General features: G+C 41.3%; 1 protein-coding gene across 10 annotated transcripts in view; it reads right to left on the bottom strand.

Moving 5' to 3' along the window:
- ADAMTS6 (ADAM metallopeptidase with thrombospondin type 1 motif 6) overlaps nucleotides 1-16,595 on the bottom strand; it is a 121,483-nt gene that overhangs the window by 77,446 nt on the left and 27,442 nt on the right. For all 10 annotated transcript variants that reach the window (XM_028749184.2, XM_028749187.2, XM_028749189.2 and 7 more), the window contains 2 exons: nucleotides 15,909-15,992; nucleotides 15,164-15,309 (listed from right to left, as the gene is read on the bottom strand). In XM_028749184.2, the coding sequence (XP_028605017.2) occupies nucleotides 15,164-15,309; nucleotides 15,909-15,992 (230 nt within the window). The remainder of the gene's footprint in view (nucleotides 1-15,163; nucleotides 15,310-15,908; nucleotides 15,993-16,595) is intronic.

Raw genomic sequence — 16,595 nt, 5'->3', positions numbered from 1 at the left:
ATAGGAATAGCTTTCCTGTTATTTGTTTGACATGTCTTTTACAAGTTGCCATAAACAAAACAAACTTCTACCTCTACAATATTTCCTTTCACCATTTTACTTGGTGGAATAAATTAGTGTGGATTATACAAAAAGAAAAAGTACTTCATTGTCAGTGCAGTAATTCACTGAAAGCATGTATGACACTTTTTTTAACAGAAAGTCTACTACTCTGTTGTTGTATATACTAGTCATATTACTCCCACATAGTATAAGACCCAGGGTATGGTCTGAAGGCACATGATGTCACCACCTTGCTGAAGCTAAATAGATTGGCATTCAGTCAGTGCCTGCATGAGTGACCACCTGGAAACTATCTGTTCCATCTTGAGTTCCACCACTAAAGAAAGGCAAGATATGAATGTAATAATAATAAATAAATAAAAATGAATAAATATAATAGAACATCTATGTCTTTGTCACATTTGGTTTTCCTGAAGTTGGGTAGAACTCTGCAGATTGAGATGCTGACTATGCAAATAGCCCCCTCCATCGCAGCAAGAGCTGCAGCTGTTTGGCCGGAGAACTAATCAAATGTGATCTCACAAGATGTAGAGATTGTCATTAAATTGGATTTTTTTTAAAACTATCCAAGTTGCTGGCCATTACTACTTCTTACGGGAGCAAAATCCACAGCAAATTAGACAGATTCATGGAGGGTAAATCTATCAATCTACCTCTCCTGTTGGAGGTAGTATGATTCTGGATACTAGTTGCTGTGAGTCAAAAATGGAAGGAGTGCTGTTGTACTCCTGCTTGCAGACATCCCATAGATATCTGGTTGGTCACCATGATGTCTTTTAGACTGATCTTACCAGGGTTTTCTAATTTTCTTATCACTCAGAAATCATAATACAATTTTATATTACAGAGTTCTGTTTTTGAAGTTCAAACCAGTCCCAACTCCTGAACCAGTAGTAGGAAGGGAAAGATGCAAAAACTTGCTTAAAATCTGGGAAATCAGAATGAAAGTTTGCAGCTCAGGGACTATTCCGGTCAAATATGAGTTCAACCCCTACACTTGATGTCAAAAGGGAGAAGCAAAGATGCAAAATAGAGCATAATGCTGTATTTCCCTTGAAGACTGAGATTTCACAATGAAAGTTGGCCAAGCATCTTCAACACAGTGTATCTGACGTTCAAACCAGCAGCATGACTCTCATAGGGATTTAAAATATGGAGGGTTTGGTCCAGACTTTGTTTCCAGGCTTAGCAACATGGAAAGAAAAATCTTTTCACCATCTCCCAGTTGATGGCTGATCAGCTGGGAAGCAGAAAAAAATGGTGGGTTTCCTCAGGACCTGGCAGGCTACACATGCAGCTGAGAGCCACATGCAGCTTGGCAGCCATGGGTTGCCCACATGTGTTTATTCACAGTCACTATCTCAGTTTTGAGCGGTAACAATTCCATATTATTAGCTGTATGGACGTGGGAATTTATACTAAAAATGCTTTTCTGAAGAGTACTCACTGCAGTCTGCAAAGTGCATTGCTGGCACAAATAACTATTCACTGGAAGTCTGCACCACTGGAGATGTGTAAGAGCTGCATAAGCCTTTAATCATTGTTATGCTTTAACTTAAAACAAACACTAGAAGCAGCTGATATAGCAAAGCAGAATGATGTTTATGCTAGGTCAGACTTCAGAATACGAGAATATGTTTAAGTACAAATGAGGATATATATAGAAACTTTTTAGCCAACTTAGAAAAGCACAATATTAATTAAAAATATTAAAAATATTACATAATTCAGCACTAACAGAGAAATCCCAGCGGACATTTAAACATGACAATTACTATAAAATACCACTACTGATAATTGTCCCATTTAAAATACCCAAGATTTGTTTTCCCATTTCCCATTTGCCTATGTTCCCATTGTATATTATATCTCTGTATTCCAGAACTTGCCAAACTGTGTGTTGCAACATGTTAGTGTGTTGACTGCAGTGTGTAGGTGAGTCATGTGAATGCTCCCCACGCTCCTCTCGGGGCTGGAAAGGAGTTACCGTATTTTTCGCTCTATTACACGCACCAGACCATAACACGCATGTAGTTTTTAGAGGAGGAAAACAAGAAAAAAAATTCTAAACAAAACAGTGGATGTATGATTTTTGTGCTTCATGCTGTGGCCACAGACATGTGATCTGATGGTGAGTTTGGGGTAGCCCAATTCAAAAATCCTGAGGATCCATGTGGATCCGTGCTTTGTAACCACGTTTTAAGTGGGGAGGGAAGGAAAAGCACTCAAGGGACAAGGAGCATGCGTGGGGTGTGTGAAGAAGGATGCTTCTAATAATGCAGGCGAGGGGTTTAAGGGGAGAAAGAGCTCGCGTGGGGTGTGTGGAGAAGGAGCTGCTCATGGAGAAGGAGCTTTTCCGCGAGCTGAGCGGGGAGGAGGGACGGAAAGAGCACTGTTGCTTTAAAGGAGCCAACCGGACAGCAGCCGCTTACAGCAGTGTAAGCAGCTCCTCTCCTCTCCCGCTTTGCTCCTTCTCTTCTCTCCCTCTTTGCTGCTTTACACAGCTAATGGCGAATCCCCTGCAATCCAAGTCCTGCTCATGTGCTCAAACCTATCCTGTCTATCCTGCGTAATTTCCCCCTCTCCCTCATCCTATGCCCTCCTGTCTCCAGCGCGCTCAAGCAGCCAGCGGATCAGGGGAGATGCTGGGAGACATGCATTTTCCCCTCTCCCTCATCCCGTGCCCTCCTGTCCCCAGCGCGCTCAAGCAGCCAGCGGATCAGGGGAGACGCTGGGAGACATGCATTTCCCCCTCTCCCTCATCCCGTGCCCTCCTGTCCCCAGCGCGCTCAAGCAGCCAGCGGATTAGGGGAGACGCTGGGAGACATGCATTTCCCCCTCTCCCTCATCCCGTGCCCTCCTGTCCCCAGCGCGCTCAAGCAGCCAGCGGATCAGGGGAGACGCTGGGAGACATGCATTTCCCCCTCTCCCTCATCCCGTGCCCTCCTGTCCCCAGCGCGCTCAAGCAGCCAGCGGATTAGGGGAGACGCTGGGAGACATGCATTTCCCCCTCTCCCTCATCCTGTGCCCTCCTGTCCCCAGCGCGCTCAAGCAGCCAGCGAATCAGGGGAGACGCTGGGAGACATGCATTTCCCCCTCTCCCTCATCCCGTGCCCTCCTGTCCCCAGCGCGCTCAAGCAGCCAGCGGATCAGCTGAGACGCTGGGGACACGTAATTTCCCCCTCTCCCTCATCCCATGCCCTCCTGTCCCCGGCGCGCAGCCTCATTGCTCCGTTTAGAGAGCGCACAGACCTTTGCTAGCTGAGGCTGCAGCAGCTGTTGCTGGCTACGCAACGCTTTTAAAAGCGCCTGCTGGCTTTGAATTGCCTGCCTCCTTCCGGCTCGCTATGGCTCCCGTCTATCCCTCCTCCCGTGTAAGTGGCTGCTGCCTGCTTTGCTGCCATGCCTCTCCTTCCCTCCCTCCTCCCCGGCTCCTCCATAGGTCGCAAGCGGCTCCCGCTTCGCTTAACTGACGGCAGCCATGGCTCCGGTCCAGTGCATTCGCCCCATAACACGCACAGGCATTTTCCCTTACTTTCTAGGAGCAAAAAAGTGCGTGTTATGGAGCGAAAATTACGGTAGTTTAACCTCTGGTTTGCTAATAAACCTGAATTACTGTGCTGCGAAATGATGTAAAACTGAATTACTGGGCCGCGAAATGATGCATGTCTAAAAAGTGTCCCATTAACATGAAAAGTTTGGAAAGCTCTGCTTTATCCCTTTTGAACGGCTACAACAGCATTTCTACTCCAGCTGAAATTAGCAATAAATAGAAATACTAGGATCTGATATCTGAAAATCTAACCATTTTCCTATCCCAGGCCCAGAGCCCTTTACATTGAACCCTGTGTTAAAAGAAGCCATTTTCAGCATTGGAACAAATGCATCATGTTGTGGAAAAATTAGCAGAAGTCATTTGTTATGACATAATTACCAGGGTACTGCTCCAAAGGTTTGCAAATCACACAGCAACTAACACATTTCCTCACTGAAATCCAAATTAAGATCTGAAAGTGGGATAGCAAATTCAACAAGCTCAGATGTCATAATTTCACTGCTACATTAGATAAGAAATGTCTGAAACTGATTTATAGAACAAAATAAAAATAAATGAATTGGTAACTTCAAATTAATTTCCATTTTGCCCAATAAAGAAGTTTGTAATGCTTGAGGGAAATCATAAAGATAATTATCTATTTGAGGTTCTAATTTGCTGCTGACTCACAATCAAAGGCTTCATACTAAGCTGTCCCTTACTGCAGAAAGCATAGCTAAGCTCTTGGCAAGAACCCAGACCTTCAAGGCACCTTGCCACCATATTTTCTTTAAGGTCAATTGATTATTTTCTTTTTTAAAAAAAAGGGGAGGGGATTGGACAAAAGTGCAAGAATGCTCTTCCAGCATGCAATACAATTAGGGCAGTTACTAAACTGATGCTAATATGTTCACCCTCATTTTACTTATTCCAGTAGATCTTTAGCCACAGTTGGCTGAGAAGAGGTGCTTGTAGATGTAGAGGCTAGAGAAAAAGACAGGAAAAGGCAAAAAGTGGCATCTGAGGCAGCAGTGGCAAAACAGCTGGAGGCTCCAAAATCTTGGGGTGAGAAAGAGTGGTCAAGTTTTCAAGTATTCAGTTCAGAAAACTATTAAATAACATCTTTCAAAAAGCAAATACAGTAAAACTCGCTTCTCGAACAGCACCGTTGATGATGATGATGATGATTATCATCATCATCAACCTTTTATTCGACCATCAGTCAGAAAAAAGTACATTTGTCAATACACAGTTAAAACATCCAGGAAGATTTTAGAGCTTAGCCAACAATAAAATGGGCTAAACAGATAGCCCCATATCAATACAGTCAAGTATTTTCGGGTTGCGCTCCGTGGCGACCCAGAAGTAACGAAGCGCGTTACTTCCGGATTTCGCCACTCACAGATGGTCAAAATGACGTCATGCGCATGCGCGGAAGCGGCGAAACGCGACCCACGTACCCATGTTACGTTTACTTCAGGATGTGAATGGGGCTCCGGAACAGATCCCGTTCGTATACAGAGGTACCACTGTACTGTACAGTGGTCTGTTAAACATTAAAAGCTTCCCTAAACATGGCTGCCTTCAGATGTCTTCTTAAAGTCTGGTAGTTGTTCTTCTCTTTGACATCTGGTGGGAGGGCGTTCCACAGGGCGGGTGCCACTACCGAGAAGGCCCTCTGTCTGGTTCCCTGTAACTTGGCTTCTCGCAGTGAGGGAACTGCCAGAAGGCCCTCGGCGCTGGACCTCAAGTGTCCGGGCAGAACAATGGGGGTGGAGACGCTCCTTCAGGTATACTGGTCCGAGGCCGTTTAGGACTTTAAAGGTCAGCACTAACACTTTTAATTGTGCTCAGAAATGTACTAGGAGCCAATGCAGATCTTTCAAGACCGGTGTTGTGTGGTTTCGGCTGCCGCTCCCAGTCACCAGTCTAGCTGCCGCATTCTGGATTAGTTGTAGTTCCCGGGTCGCCTTCAAAGGTAGCCCCACATAGAGCGCACTGCAGTAGTCCAAGCGAGAGATAACCAGAACATGTACCACTCTGGTGAGACAGTCCGCTGGCAGATAGGGTCTCAGCCTGCATACCAGATGGAGCTGGTAAACAGCTGCCATGGACACAGAATTGACCTGCGCCTCCATGGACAGCTGTGAGTCCAAAATGACTCCCAGGCTGTGCACTTGCTCCTTCAGGGGCACAGTTACCCCATTCAGGATCAGGGAATCCTCCACACCTGCCTACCTCCTGTCCCCCAAAAACAGTACTTCTGTCTTGTCAGGGTTCAACCTCAATCTGTTAGCCAGCATCCATCCTCCAACCGCCTCCAGACAAACGTTTCGGCTCCCGAACACCAAAAACCTGGAAGTTGTCAGGACCTCGCCCTACACTCGAGTAGGTGTTCCAGTTTTGAACATTTTTCGGAAGCTGAACATCCAATGCAGCTTCCGCTTGAGTGCAGGAAGCTCTTGCAACCAATCAGAAGCTGCGCTTCGGTTGTCCCACGTTTCAGAAGCCAAACGGGCTTCCAGGACGGATTACGTTTGACAACCAAGGTTTGACTGTAGTTAACATTAGTAAAAACAAATTAGTTTTTGTTTTAAGCTTAAAATGTGTAGTAGAATGAGTACATTGCCATACATTTTTAACACAGTATATATATATTTTCAGTTGAAAAGGAGGTTGGCTTCCATTTCAAATACTTTATATCACACCAAAGCCTTGTGGCAACTCATTTGTTTTCAAAAAATATATAGACCCTAAAGCCAGTTATATTATACCATAGACATTAAGTTAGAACTACGCTCATAAGCTGTCAGATTTTTAAAAGTAGAGCAAAGTGAGAACCACTTCAGTGCAATGTAAAATTTACGGTAGTCTAATGAAACCCTCTCTCTCTCTCTCTCTCTCTCTCTCTCTGTGGGTGGGTGGGTGGGTGGGTGGGTGTGTAAAGGTTTCTTCAAACAACTGATAATATATTTTGTGAAATGACATGCTAAGGAGTACAGCAAATGTATACAAAGCAATGCTTTCTGAAGGATTTTTTACAGAAAATGCAGCTCTGGTATTTTATTATGGTGGAGGGAACAGGAAAAACAAACATTACTATGGTTCCACACACACCCCTCCTCAACCTTCCTGCAATGGAATAGTTATGTCTCACTTTAACAAGTATCCATTAAATCTCATGAACCATATCCTGCAGTTAATGGGCTGTTAAGATTTTAAAGCTTTGCTAGTTCTACTGAAAATCCCCAAGCCCTCCTCTAGTAGTGACAAGACTTCTATAGCAGTAAGAAATCAGCTACAGTTTGATTGTTTGAAAATGAACCAAAGTAAACACATTATTTTTGTTTGAATGAATGGTGATTATTTTGTCTTCAACAAACACTGATAAGCACCCAACAAAGTAAGTTAATCAATAAGAATAAGACACAATATAGCTGTATTTGAACATACAAATATTGCCTTTGCATCTAACAAAGGAAATTATTTTTTCCAATAAAGGTTCCTCCCTTTCTCACAGCTACATAAGCTAGCTCATAAGCTAGTCAATGCAAGAATGGCAACTCTTCTGAACAAATGGAGTAATAAAACCCAACAAATCATGAGGGCCAGATGGCATCCACCTGAGAGCTCTCAAAGAACTCAAACGTGAAATTGTTGATCTTCTAACAAAAAGATGTAGTTTGTCTTTCAGATCAGCCTCCATGCCCAAGGATTGGAAAATAGCAAATGTAACACCAATTTTAAAAAAGGGATCCGGGAACTCTGGGAATTTCAGGCCAGTTAGCTTAATGTGTGTCCTGGGAAAACTGGACTTTCTAAACACTCTGACATTTCTGATTGGTTCCACTGGCATATTTGCACTAAACTGACCTTGTCCCTCCCATGTCTCCATCTTGGTATGGTATGAGGCAGCATCTAAGCTGTAGGGAAGCCAGATGAGTGACGTAGCTTCAACACACCATCCAGTTCTGTTAGATTGCAAGTAACCATAAAAAAATGTTTAAAAGGAAAGGCAGTTTAAAAATACAATAATGTATGGAATTAACTGTTACACTATATGAAGAATGCATATTAGAATACAGTTAACATCCTTCAATGATCAAACATGTATACATGTATACATTTGTATACATTTTTCTGCAGCTTCAGCAAATATATAACTTATACAATTACAAACCTTCCATTTCCTCTCTGTCACAAATTTGAATATTACAACTGATTCTAACATGTTCATATCCTATGATGTTTCATATTTTACATTTTTTTAAATTTCCAAAAAAAAGTTTGGATTCAGGCAAACCAACTATTATTTCTAGCATCCATGAACATTAGTATGGTCAATCTTGTTCAGCTCTTTGAAGGCAGATATCACTGACACTTTTATACATTTCTAAAATATTTTTTTACATTTTTTGTTGTAAACTGCCCTGAGATCTATGGATGAAGGGTGGTATATAAATTTAATAAATAGTAATAATATTTTTATGTTTACAAAAATACATTTCCAAAAATATTTATAGGAATTTATTATTATTTATAGAAAAAAACAGTTGAATAATTAACTACCATTTATATTAACAGACTTATCACCAAATAGTGTCTATGTGGCATTCTAACAATCTAAATGCCAATTCAGCCTACTTTTACTTTATTTTAATTGTGTATACATTATGTGCAAACTGTAAGCTCTTATTAACATTTACTGAGACTGAGAAATCATGACTTTAAATCTTCAAAGTTAAACAAACAAAAAAGATCATATTTATATATAAAGGAGCAATTGCTGCTGCAAGTATTCTGATCCTCCAGCTGCTCTCCTGGCACAATCCTCACTTAAAAACACAGTCTTTGGTGCTGAAGCACTTTAAGGATAACAGTTCCTTATATTTTCTTTTGTTTAATCATGTTTTGACATGAGTTTAAGCAGGTTCTTCTTATCTGATCTAATGTAAAACAGATTTCTGACACATCTTAGAAGCAACACTCCTACCAATTAGCAGGCAGCAGAGACATTTTATTTTCAAATGGTGCACAATTTTGAAACTCACATTACTACTTTATTTAAAATGTAGCTAATTAAGTTTCCCAAGAGCTTTCTAAGTGCTTTTCTATTTAACTTGCAGTCCACTTATTCAGCTAAGTGATATCAGTTCCAAGTGGGAGAAGTAGCTTTCCGCTTTGGTTACGTTTGTATTACATTTGTGCCTGCAACAAGCACACCAGTTTCCTGCATGCAGCGTACCGTGCACAAAAACCTTCACTAGTTGGTACTGATAGTTGGTACAATCAGAATTGAGGGTACCAGTCATTTACAGAGGAGGAATAGGGAAGGGATACCATTCCTCTCGTACCAACAACATTAAAAATCTTTCTGCGGAGTCACAATGCAGCTTTAGAGTTCAAAGGTCAACAGTTGATATGATTTTCTCATTGCGCCAGCTGCAGGAGAAACGCTGAGAGCAGAGACAGTCTTTGTACATAGCCTTCATTGACCTGATGAAGGCCTCTGACCTCATCAGCCAAAAAGGACTCTTCTCACTGTTCAACAAGACAGGATGCCCACCTAAGTTTCACAAGATGATTGTGTCCTTCCACAAAAACATGAATGGCACTGTCCAGTATGTTGGCTTGTCCTCAGACACCTTCCTTATAGAGCAGTGTGAAACAGACCTGTGTTCTAGTCACAACTCTCTTTGACATATTCTTCTCGGTGCTATCATATGCTTTCAGCTCAACTGAAGACAGTGTGTACTTTCATTTGAGGAGCAATGGGGGGTCTGTTCAACCTGGTATGTCTCCATACCAAGGCAAACATTTGGTGGGTCCTTATTCGAGAGATGTTGTTTGCAGGTGACATAGACTTGACAGTGCACTTCAAGGAAGCTCTAGAGAGATTCATCAAATCATTTTGCCCAAGCCTGCAGGGAGTTCAGCTTTACCACCAGCCTGACAAAGGCCAAAATCCTGGGTCAGGACGCTACCAGCACTCCACACATCAGCATTGGTGGCCACACCCTTGAGGTGGCAGGTGATTTTGTCTTCCTGGGTTCCACCATAACTAGCAACCACTCCATTGATGTTGAGCTGGACAAGTGTATTAGTAAGGCAGCTACGGCAGTATCTGGCCTCTCCAAAAGTACATGGGAGAGTGTGATGCTAACATCCAAGACCAAGATGAAGGTCTATCAGGCTTGCACGTTGAGTGCACTGCTTTATGGAAGTGAGTTGTAGGCAACTTACAACTGCCAGGAATGACGCTTCAATGCCTTCCACATGTGCTGCATAAAGAAGATTCCGGGCATCATATCTCAGGACAGAGTCTCAATCAAAGATGTGCCCTCCCAAGCCCACATTCCCAGCATGTTCACACTCCTAACCCAGTAGTATCTACAATGGCTTGGTCATGTCCACAGAATGGAAGATGGCAGTATCCCCAAGGGTGTGTTCTACAGGGAACTGGCTTTAGGCACCAGGCAAGATGTCTGCATATGTGACATGAAGGCCAGCAACATCAATCCTGCCATGAGGGAATCACTTGCAGACAATTGTAGTACCTGGAGACAAACAGTTAGGTCATGCATCCATAGCGGAGACCAAAAGAGGAATGACTGGGAGAAGCACAGAGAGAAGAAATGCCATAGTGCAGGAGCAGCTGCACAACCAGCTGCTTACATCTGCCCCAGCTGCAACAAAATATCTCTCTCCCGGATCGGTCTCTATAGCCCAGCAGATGCTGTAACCTTCCAGCAGTCTGACTTCACCCCCAAAAGATACACTACTCCATTGTCTCATGGATGTCATGTTGATGGATACCAACAATAATATTCAGTGTTAATTGATTTTGTCATGCTTTGTGAAGCAGAGCAGAATACTCACAAAAAACTAAAAATCATTTAATAAGATATAAGTATCACCTGAGATACATATTGCCTGAGAAAACAAAAGCTTATCAAGGATAGCAATGTGTAGTCCTTGGGTGGCATCCCATAGCTGGGATGCTACAAAAAATTAGAAAATACTCTTTCCCTGATTGTCACTCACTTAATTTCTAATTGTAAGGACACCTAGAGAAGGGTGTCAGCAGATCTTAACAACCAAGCAGGTTGATCAGTGAGAAGGAAATCCTTATGGTACCTAAGTCCAAACCTGTATAGGGCTTAAAACTAAAACAAACAAATTAGCATCTTAAAGCGGCTTGGGAATGAACTGGTAGCCAGGGAAGATATTTCAAAATTGGCAAGTGGTGGTAGTTGGTATTTCAGTCTAATAGGAAACACTCCATGCCACTGTTAAGATGACATTGCACATGCTTAAGGACAGTTAACATTAGCTATAAACAAATATCACTATCTTTTCCACTCTTTATCGACAAATACAACAATCGGTGAATATTGCAAGTTAAGGAACAGTTAGTAATATTGTCTAAGTTTGTAAAAGCCAAATTTAGAATACCAATTTATCTAGGAACACAGAAAGTTGTCTTATACTGAGTCAATCTAGCTGGTCCATCTATCCAGTATTGTCTATTGTGACAGGCAGCAGCTCTCCAGGGTTTCAGATAGAGGACACTCCCAGCCCCACCTGGAGATGCCAGGGATTGAACCTGGGGCCTTCTGTATGCAGAGCGGGTGCTCTACCACTGAGCTACTGGAATATTCAAATGTATTATGAAAGAAATATGATTTCCCTAAAAGGTCTATTACAAGATGCAACAATGGAAGGAGGGAAGAAAAAGCCCCCTGGCAAGCAATCAGTTCAGACCTCTAGCAAGGATGAGGAACGACTGAATGGTGAGGGGAAGTCATCTGGTAAGAGTGATCTATTTCTTTTTCAGCAGCTCACTGGGCGGGAAGAAGGTAAGAAACAAAGTAGGGTGTATTAGAGGGAAAGTGGTGGCCCTGCCCATTTTTGGCTTAAGCCCAATCCACGGTAACTCCTATGGTAGCTGCTGACAGAAAAATGTTTTTTGATCCCTATACTATACTATGAAATCCCTGAGCTTGTGTGAACAAGTTAGGGAACTCCATAACCCAAACCACTATAGTTTATGCAACAACCTTTAATGCATTTGCTTTTGTCTTCCCCAGCATCTATTTTCTTAACCTTTTTGGCTTCTGAGGAGGCAAAATGTTTTCTTCCCACAAGATTCTGTGTTAACCATTGATGCTTGTAAGTAGTGACCCTGTTTCAAATCAAGCTGAAATGGTCTTGCCCGCCACCAGGAATTACTATTCCATCCAGTCATTTGTCCCCAATAAAATGCATTTATTTTTGTATGAATTCTTAACCAACACATAACCAGAGCACAGAGGAAGATCTGAGTTTGAATTCCTGCTTGGCTATAAAAGTCACCAAGAGATCTAGGTAAATCATTCTTTCTCAACCCAATCTAACAGTTGTGATAACAAGATCACTCTCATTTATGCAACTGAGTTCCTTGGTGAAAGGGCGAGATACAAATATAATGGGGGAAGGGAACAGGAACATAAGGGGAGCTCTCTGCTGGCTCACACCAAAGATCCACATAATCCACCCTATTTCCAACAATAGTTAGCTAGACTCTCGAGGAAGCACCAGAGAGGGCATGAATGCAAAAGTTCTCCTGCATCATTAAACACACAAACACACTATTGTGCCATGAGGCCTCTGAACCCAGAACTATTTAGCAATCATAGCAGTACTGATGCACCTGCTGATCATTAATTTATCTAATCCCTTTCAAGGCTTACAGGCCATCACCAAATCTTGTGACAGCAAATTCTATAATTATGCATTATATGAAGATGCAATTTTCTGTATCTACAATATCCTTTTTAAGATGAGGTGACTAGCACCACACAGAGTACAGTGGTACCTCGGGTTACATGCGCTTCAGGTTACACACTCCACTAACCCAGAAATAGTACCTCGGGTTAAGAACTTTGCTTCAGGATGAAAACAGAAATCGTGCTCCGGCGGCAGCAGGAGACCCTATTAGCTAAAGTGGTGCTTCAGGTTAAGAACAGTTTCTGGTTAAGAATGGACCTCCAGAACGAATAAAGTACTTAACCCGAGGTACCACTGTATTCCAAATGCAGCCACACTATTGTTGTTTAGTCGTTTAGTCGTGTCCGACTCTTCGTGACCCCATGGACCAGAGCACGCCAGGCACTCCTGTCTTCCACCGCCTCCCGCAGTTTGGTCAGGCTCATGTTTGTAGCTTCGAGAACACTATCCAACCTCACTATAGATTTCTATAAATTCACTATAGTGGCTGCTTCATTTTCAGTCCCTCTCATAATTATCTCTGCTGCACATTGAGTTGATGACTAAATTGTGCTAATCGCCTCCCCATGGTCTTACTATCTCTTGTGTTCAGATACTTCAGTATACATGTGAACTGTACAGGCTCCCGGTGGAGTACAGAGTCAGGTTTAAGGTGCTGGTTTTGACCTTTAAAGCCCTATGTGGCCTAGGACCCACGTACCTACGGGACCGCCTCTCCTGGTATGCCCTGCGGAGGACCTTAAGGTCCACAAATGCCAACATTTTGGAGGTCGCAAGGTGGTTCGATTGGTCTTTTCAGTACTGGCCCCGACTTGGTGGAATGCCCTGTCACAAGAGACTAGGGCCCTGCGGGACTTGACATCTTTCCACAGGGCCTGCGAGACAGAGCTGTTCTGCCTGGCCTTTGGTTTGGACTCAGTCTAACCCTTATGTTTTTGCCTCACCTTACAGTTTTGATTTATGGGCTACTTTTAAAATGAGGCTGCATTTTAAATTGAATTTTAACCTGTATTTTAAATTGGTCCGTCCCCCCTCCCCCACCGCCCATTATGTTTTTATTGTAATTTTACTGGTGTTGGCCACCCTGAGCCTGGCTCTGGCGGGGGAGGGTGGGGTATTAATAATAATAATAATAATAATAATAATAATAATAATAATAATAATAATCAGGAAGTTCCACTAAACTAAATGGGAGTTACTTATCATAGAATTGTAGAGTTGGAAGAGGTCATCAAGTCCAACCACCTGCAGTACAAGAATCTCAACTAAATCATACAAGACAGATGGATTTCTGTATAGCATTTCCATTTCTTCCCATTAACACCAAATACAGGCCAGAATATAATTTCCAAACAACAAATTAGGTTCAACAAAAGAATATTAACATCCTAAAGAGTAAAACAAAAACTGTGCATTAAGTTAGTCTTCTTTTGTAATTCAGAAATTAGTAGTTATCAGGAAAGGAAAGCAAAAGCTCTGATGGTTATAAAATAAAATATTATGGCATTAGTTTGGATGAACAACAAACAGAAAATTATCTCGAAAAAAATCTAATGAAATTACTTCATTTCAATTTTTTAGAATATCATAAAGTATACAAACAGCAGGAACCTTTCATTGTGTACATCACTAATAAGTCCACTTCATGGATAAACATATGGGTGGTATCTGACTAAAGCATACCAACAGAACCACTGAAAGCAATAAAGTTACTTGTGACTAACTTAAGTCCATTGATGACAGTGGGTCCACTCTTGAACATTACTTAGTCAGATACCACCCAGGTTAAATTATCTCTGTGCATTTGTTATTCAAAAAGAAGTCTCACTGAATTCAATGGGATGTTTCCCTAGTAATTGCAGCCTTCGGTCACACAGATAAGTGAAATACCGTACTGTTGGTTTATCTGAAGGAACATAATCAATGCTTCTATAGGGTGATGCCTGTTCCTGCACCAATCCAGGGGTTGTGGCAAAACACAAAAGAAAATGTGCACTTTATTATGACCTTGACCAGAATTGGAACCTTTGCCCCACATAAAGAATGGGGCTCCAAATGTTATTCAAAAACTATAAATGAAATATCACTACTCTCTGTCATTTGAGTATCTTCCATAATATTGGGGTTTTAAACTTTAAGGACAATAATGGTATGGCAAGTAATATTTCTACTTTCTACAGGCTTTTCTACCTTATTTTGAAATCCTTTATTTGAAAGTTGGTTTGGTCAATTCTCAAAGTGCTAAACATATAATGTTGGATCCTGGCTTTGATACTGCCAGTGGGACCATCTCCTGAGCAGGGTTCTACTCAGGAGATGCTCCCACTGGTAGAAAGGAGGTGGGGAGATGCCTTTTGCTGATTTCGCCTCCTTCATGATGACCCCAGTGCCACTTCCCCAACTGTTCCAGATGCCCACCCCCTGCCTTTTGGAGCACATTTTCAGTGAGCAGAAGTGGGCTGCAGTAGGAGGAGAAATCAGTCATGGAATCCCTCTATTGGATCAAAAACCTTTCATGGACAAAATAAAACTTTCCGTTCCTGGGAGGCAAAGTCTGGATTCATCCCACAGACAGTCACATCTATTAATTTCATGTAAGCTTTGAATAGTCATTTTCCACTTTTGAATGGAAAATAGTAGTTTGAACTACTAAGTGTTTTATTGCAATATGAAACACAAGCAATATTTTTTATCCTGCACATCATTACTACAAATTCAACTCTAGCTTCTTTGTGTGAAAACAAACAAATGAGAAACAGAAAAGAGAAAAAATGAGATAATTTCAACAAACCATACCTAGTAATAAGGACCGCATTATCATGGTGGGCAATTCCATTTTCTGGAATGGTGTTTCCATCACTTTGGTGAGAGAGAATGGATTTCTGCCACTTACAGAAGCTATCAAGGGACTTGTCTGCATGGTGATTTATCTCCAAGTTTGGCTGCAATACAACATGCATACCAGAAATGTTCCAAACAAATTACTAGGGTCAGTGGTTAAGACTTCTGAAGTCTAAATCTGATCTATAATTAGAAGCAGTGATTTCTAGGAATAATTTCTTCTTGCCAATTTTCATCTGTGTTAAATCTGGCCTACAAATTATTTTGTGCATATAGATCTCATAGATTTAATTTAAACTTCAATAATCGTTTTGTTAAAAGTAATATTACAGATTAGTTTCAAATGTTACCTTTTCCCCACAGACAGATTAGTTTCATGTGTGAAAATGTATTTAAATATTGAAGGCAGCCCTTACACTTTCAAAATACAAAAACAAAAAAAACAAGCTGTGACAACTTTCTAGCATCCAAATATCCCATGTATGTCACACATTTTCATTAAATAAAAGTAAAAATCTTGAAAAACATTTCAAATTAATACCATTTAATTTCTAATTTTAAGATCATAAAATGTTTGCAATGAGGTTTGATTATTAAATACTGTTTTTCTAAACAATTATTAGGTACATAATATTATTATACTTTGATTGTGTGATTTATATTTTAGGGGACTGATATTTATATCACAACTCATTCTTACCTGATCTTCTGTAAGAACAATTAAACGAGTCACAATAATATTCACAACGTTTCCTAGGCTGGAATCACGGTAAAGTTTGGCAACCTGACCTCCAGAAAATAAGAAAAGACATAAAGTCAGACAAAAAAATTCTACAAATGTTTATTATTAACCAGTGCAGATTATTAACAGTACTACCTAAGTTACATCAAGTCTGACAAGCAAGGGAGAAGGGTATGGAGAATTTTTCCAACTCTTACTCACTGCTACCCCACCCACATCATAACCATTCCTGTAGCAAGCCCAATTCCATACCCAGTAAAAATGTTCTGCGAACTTGTTAAGTCAATGCTAGCCAAATGCCTGTTATTATAATAGTATATGGGCTCAAAAGGGTCGGTATATTGCATTCAACTGTTTCCCAGTGCAATTAATTAATTTTCCTCATAAGAATTAAGGCAACTATCCACTTCTAGAGGAGAATTTGTAAAGGGATACACTTATGAAAACTGTTGATGTGGAAGCCTAACCTGCTCCTTGCCCCAAGCCATTCCTTAGACTCTGACCCTGGGTTCTTTCTTCTCATTGACATGCTAGTATTCTACTTGCTGTATTTTTTATGTATGTGGAAGTACATTCAGTCCTAGGAGTACATAACAATAAGCTGAAGTAGTACAGTCCACAGGTTTATCACCTCAGTGAGAACAT

The sequence above is a fragment of the Podarcis muralis genome, chromosome 11 (assembly GCF_964188315.1).
Source record: "Podarcis muralis chromosome 11, rPodMur119.hap1.1, whole genome shotgun sequence".
In the NCBI taxonomy this organism is placed as follows: domain Eukaryota; kingdom Metazoa; phylum Chordata; class Lepidosauria; order Squamata; family Lacertidae; genus Podarcis; species Podarcis muralis.
Note: the sequence above shows the minus strand (reverse complement) of the source record. Positions and strands in the feature narration are given on the sequence as shown.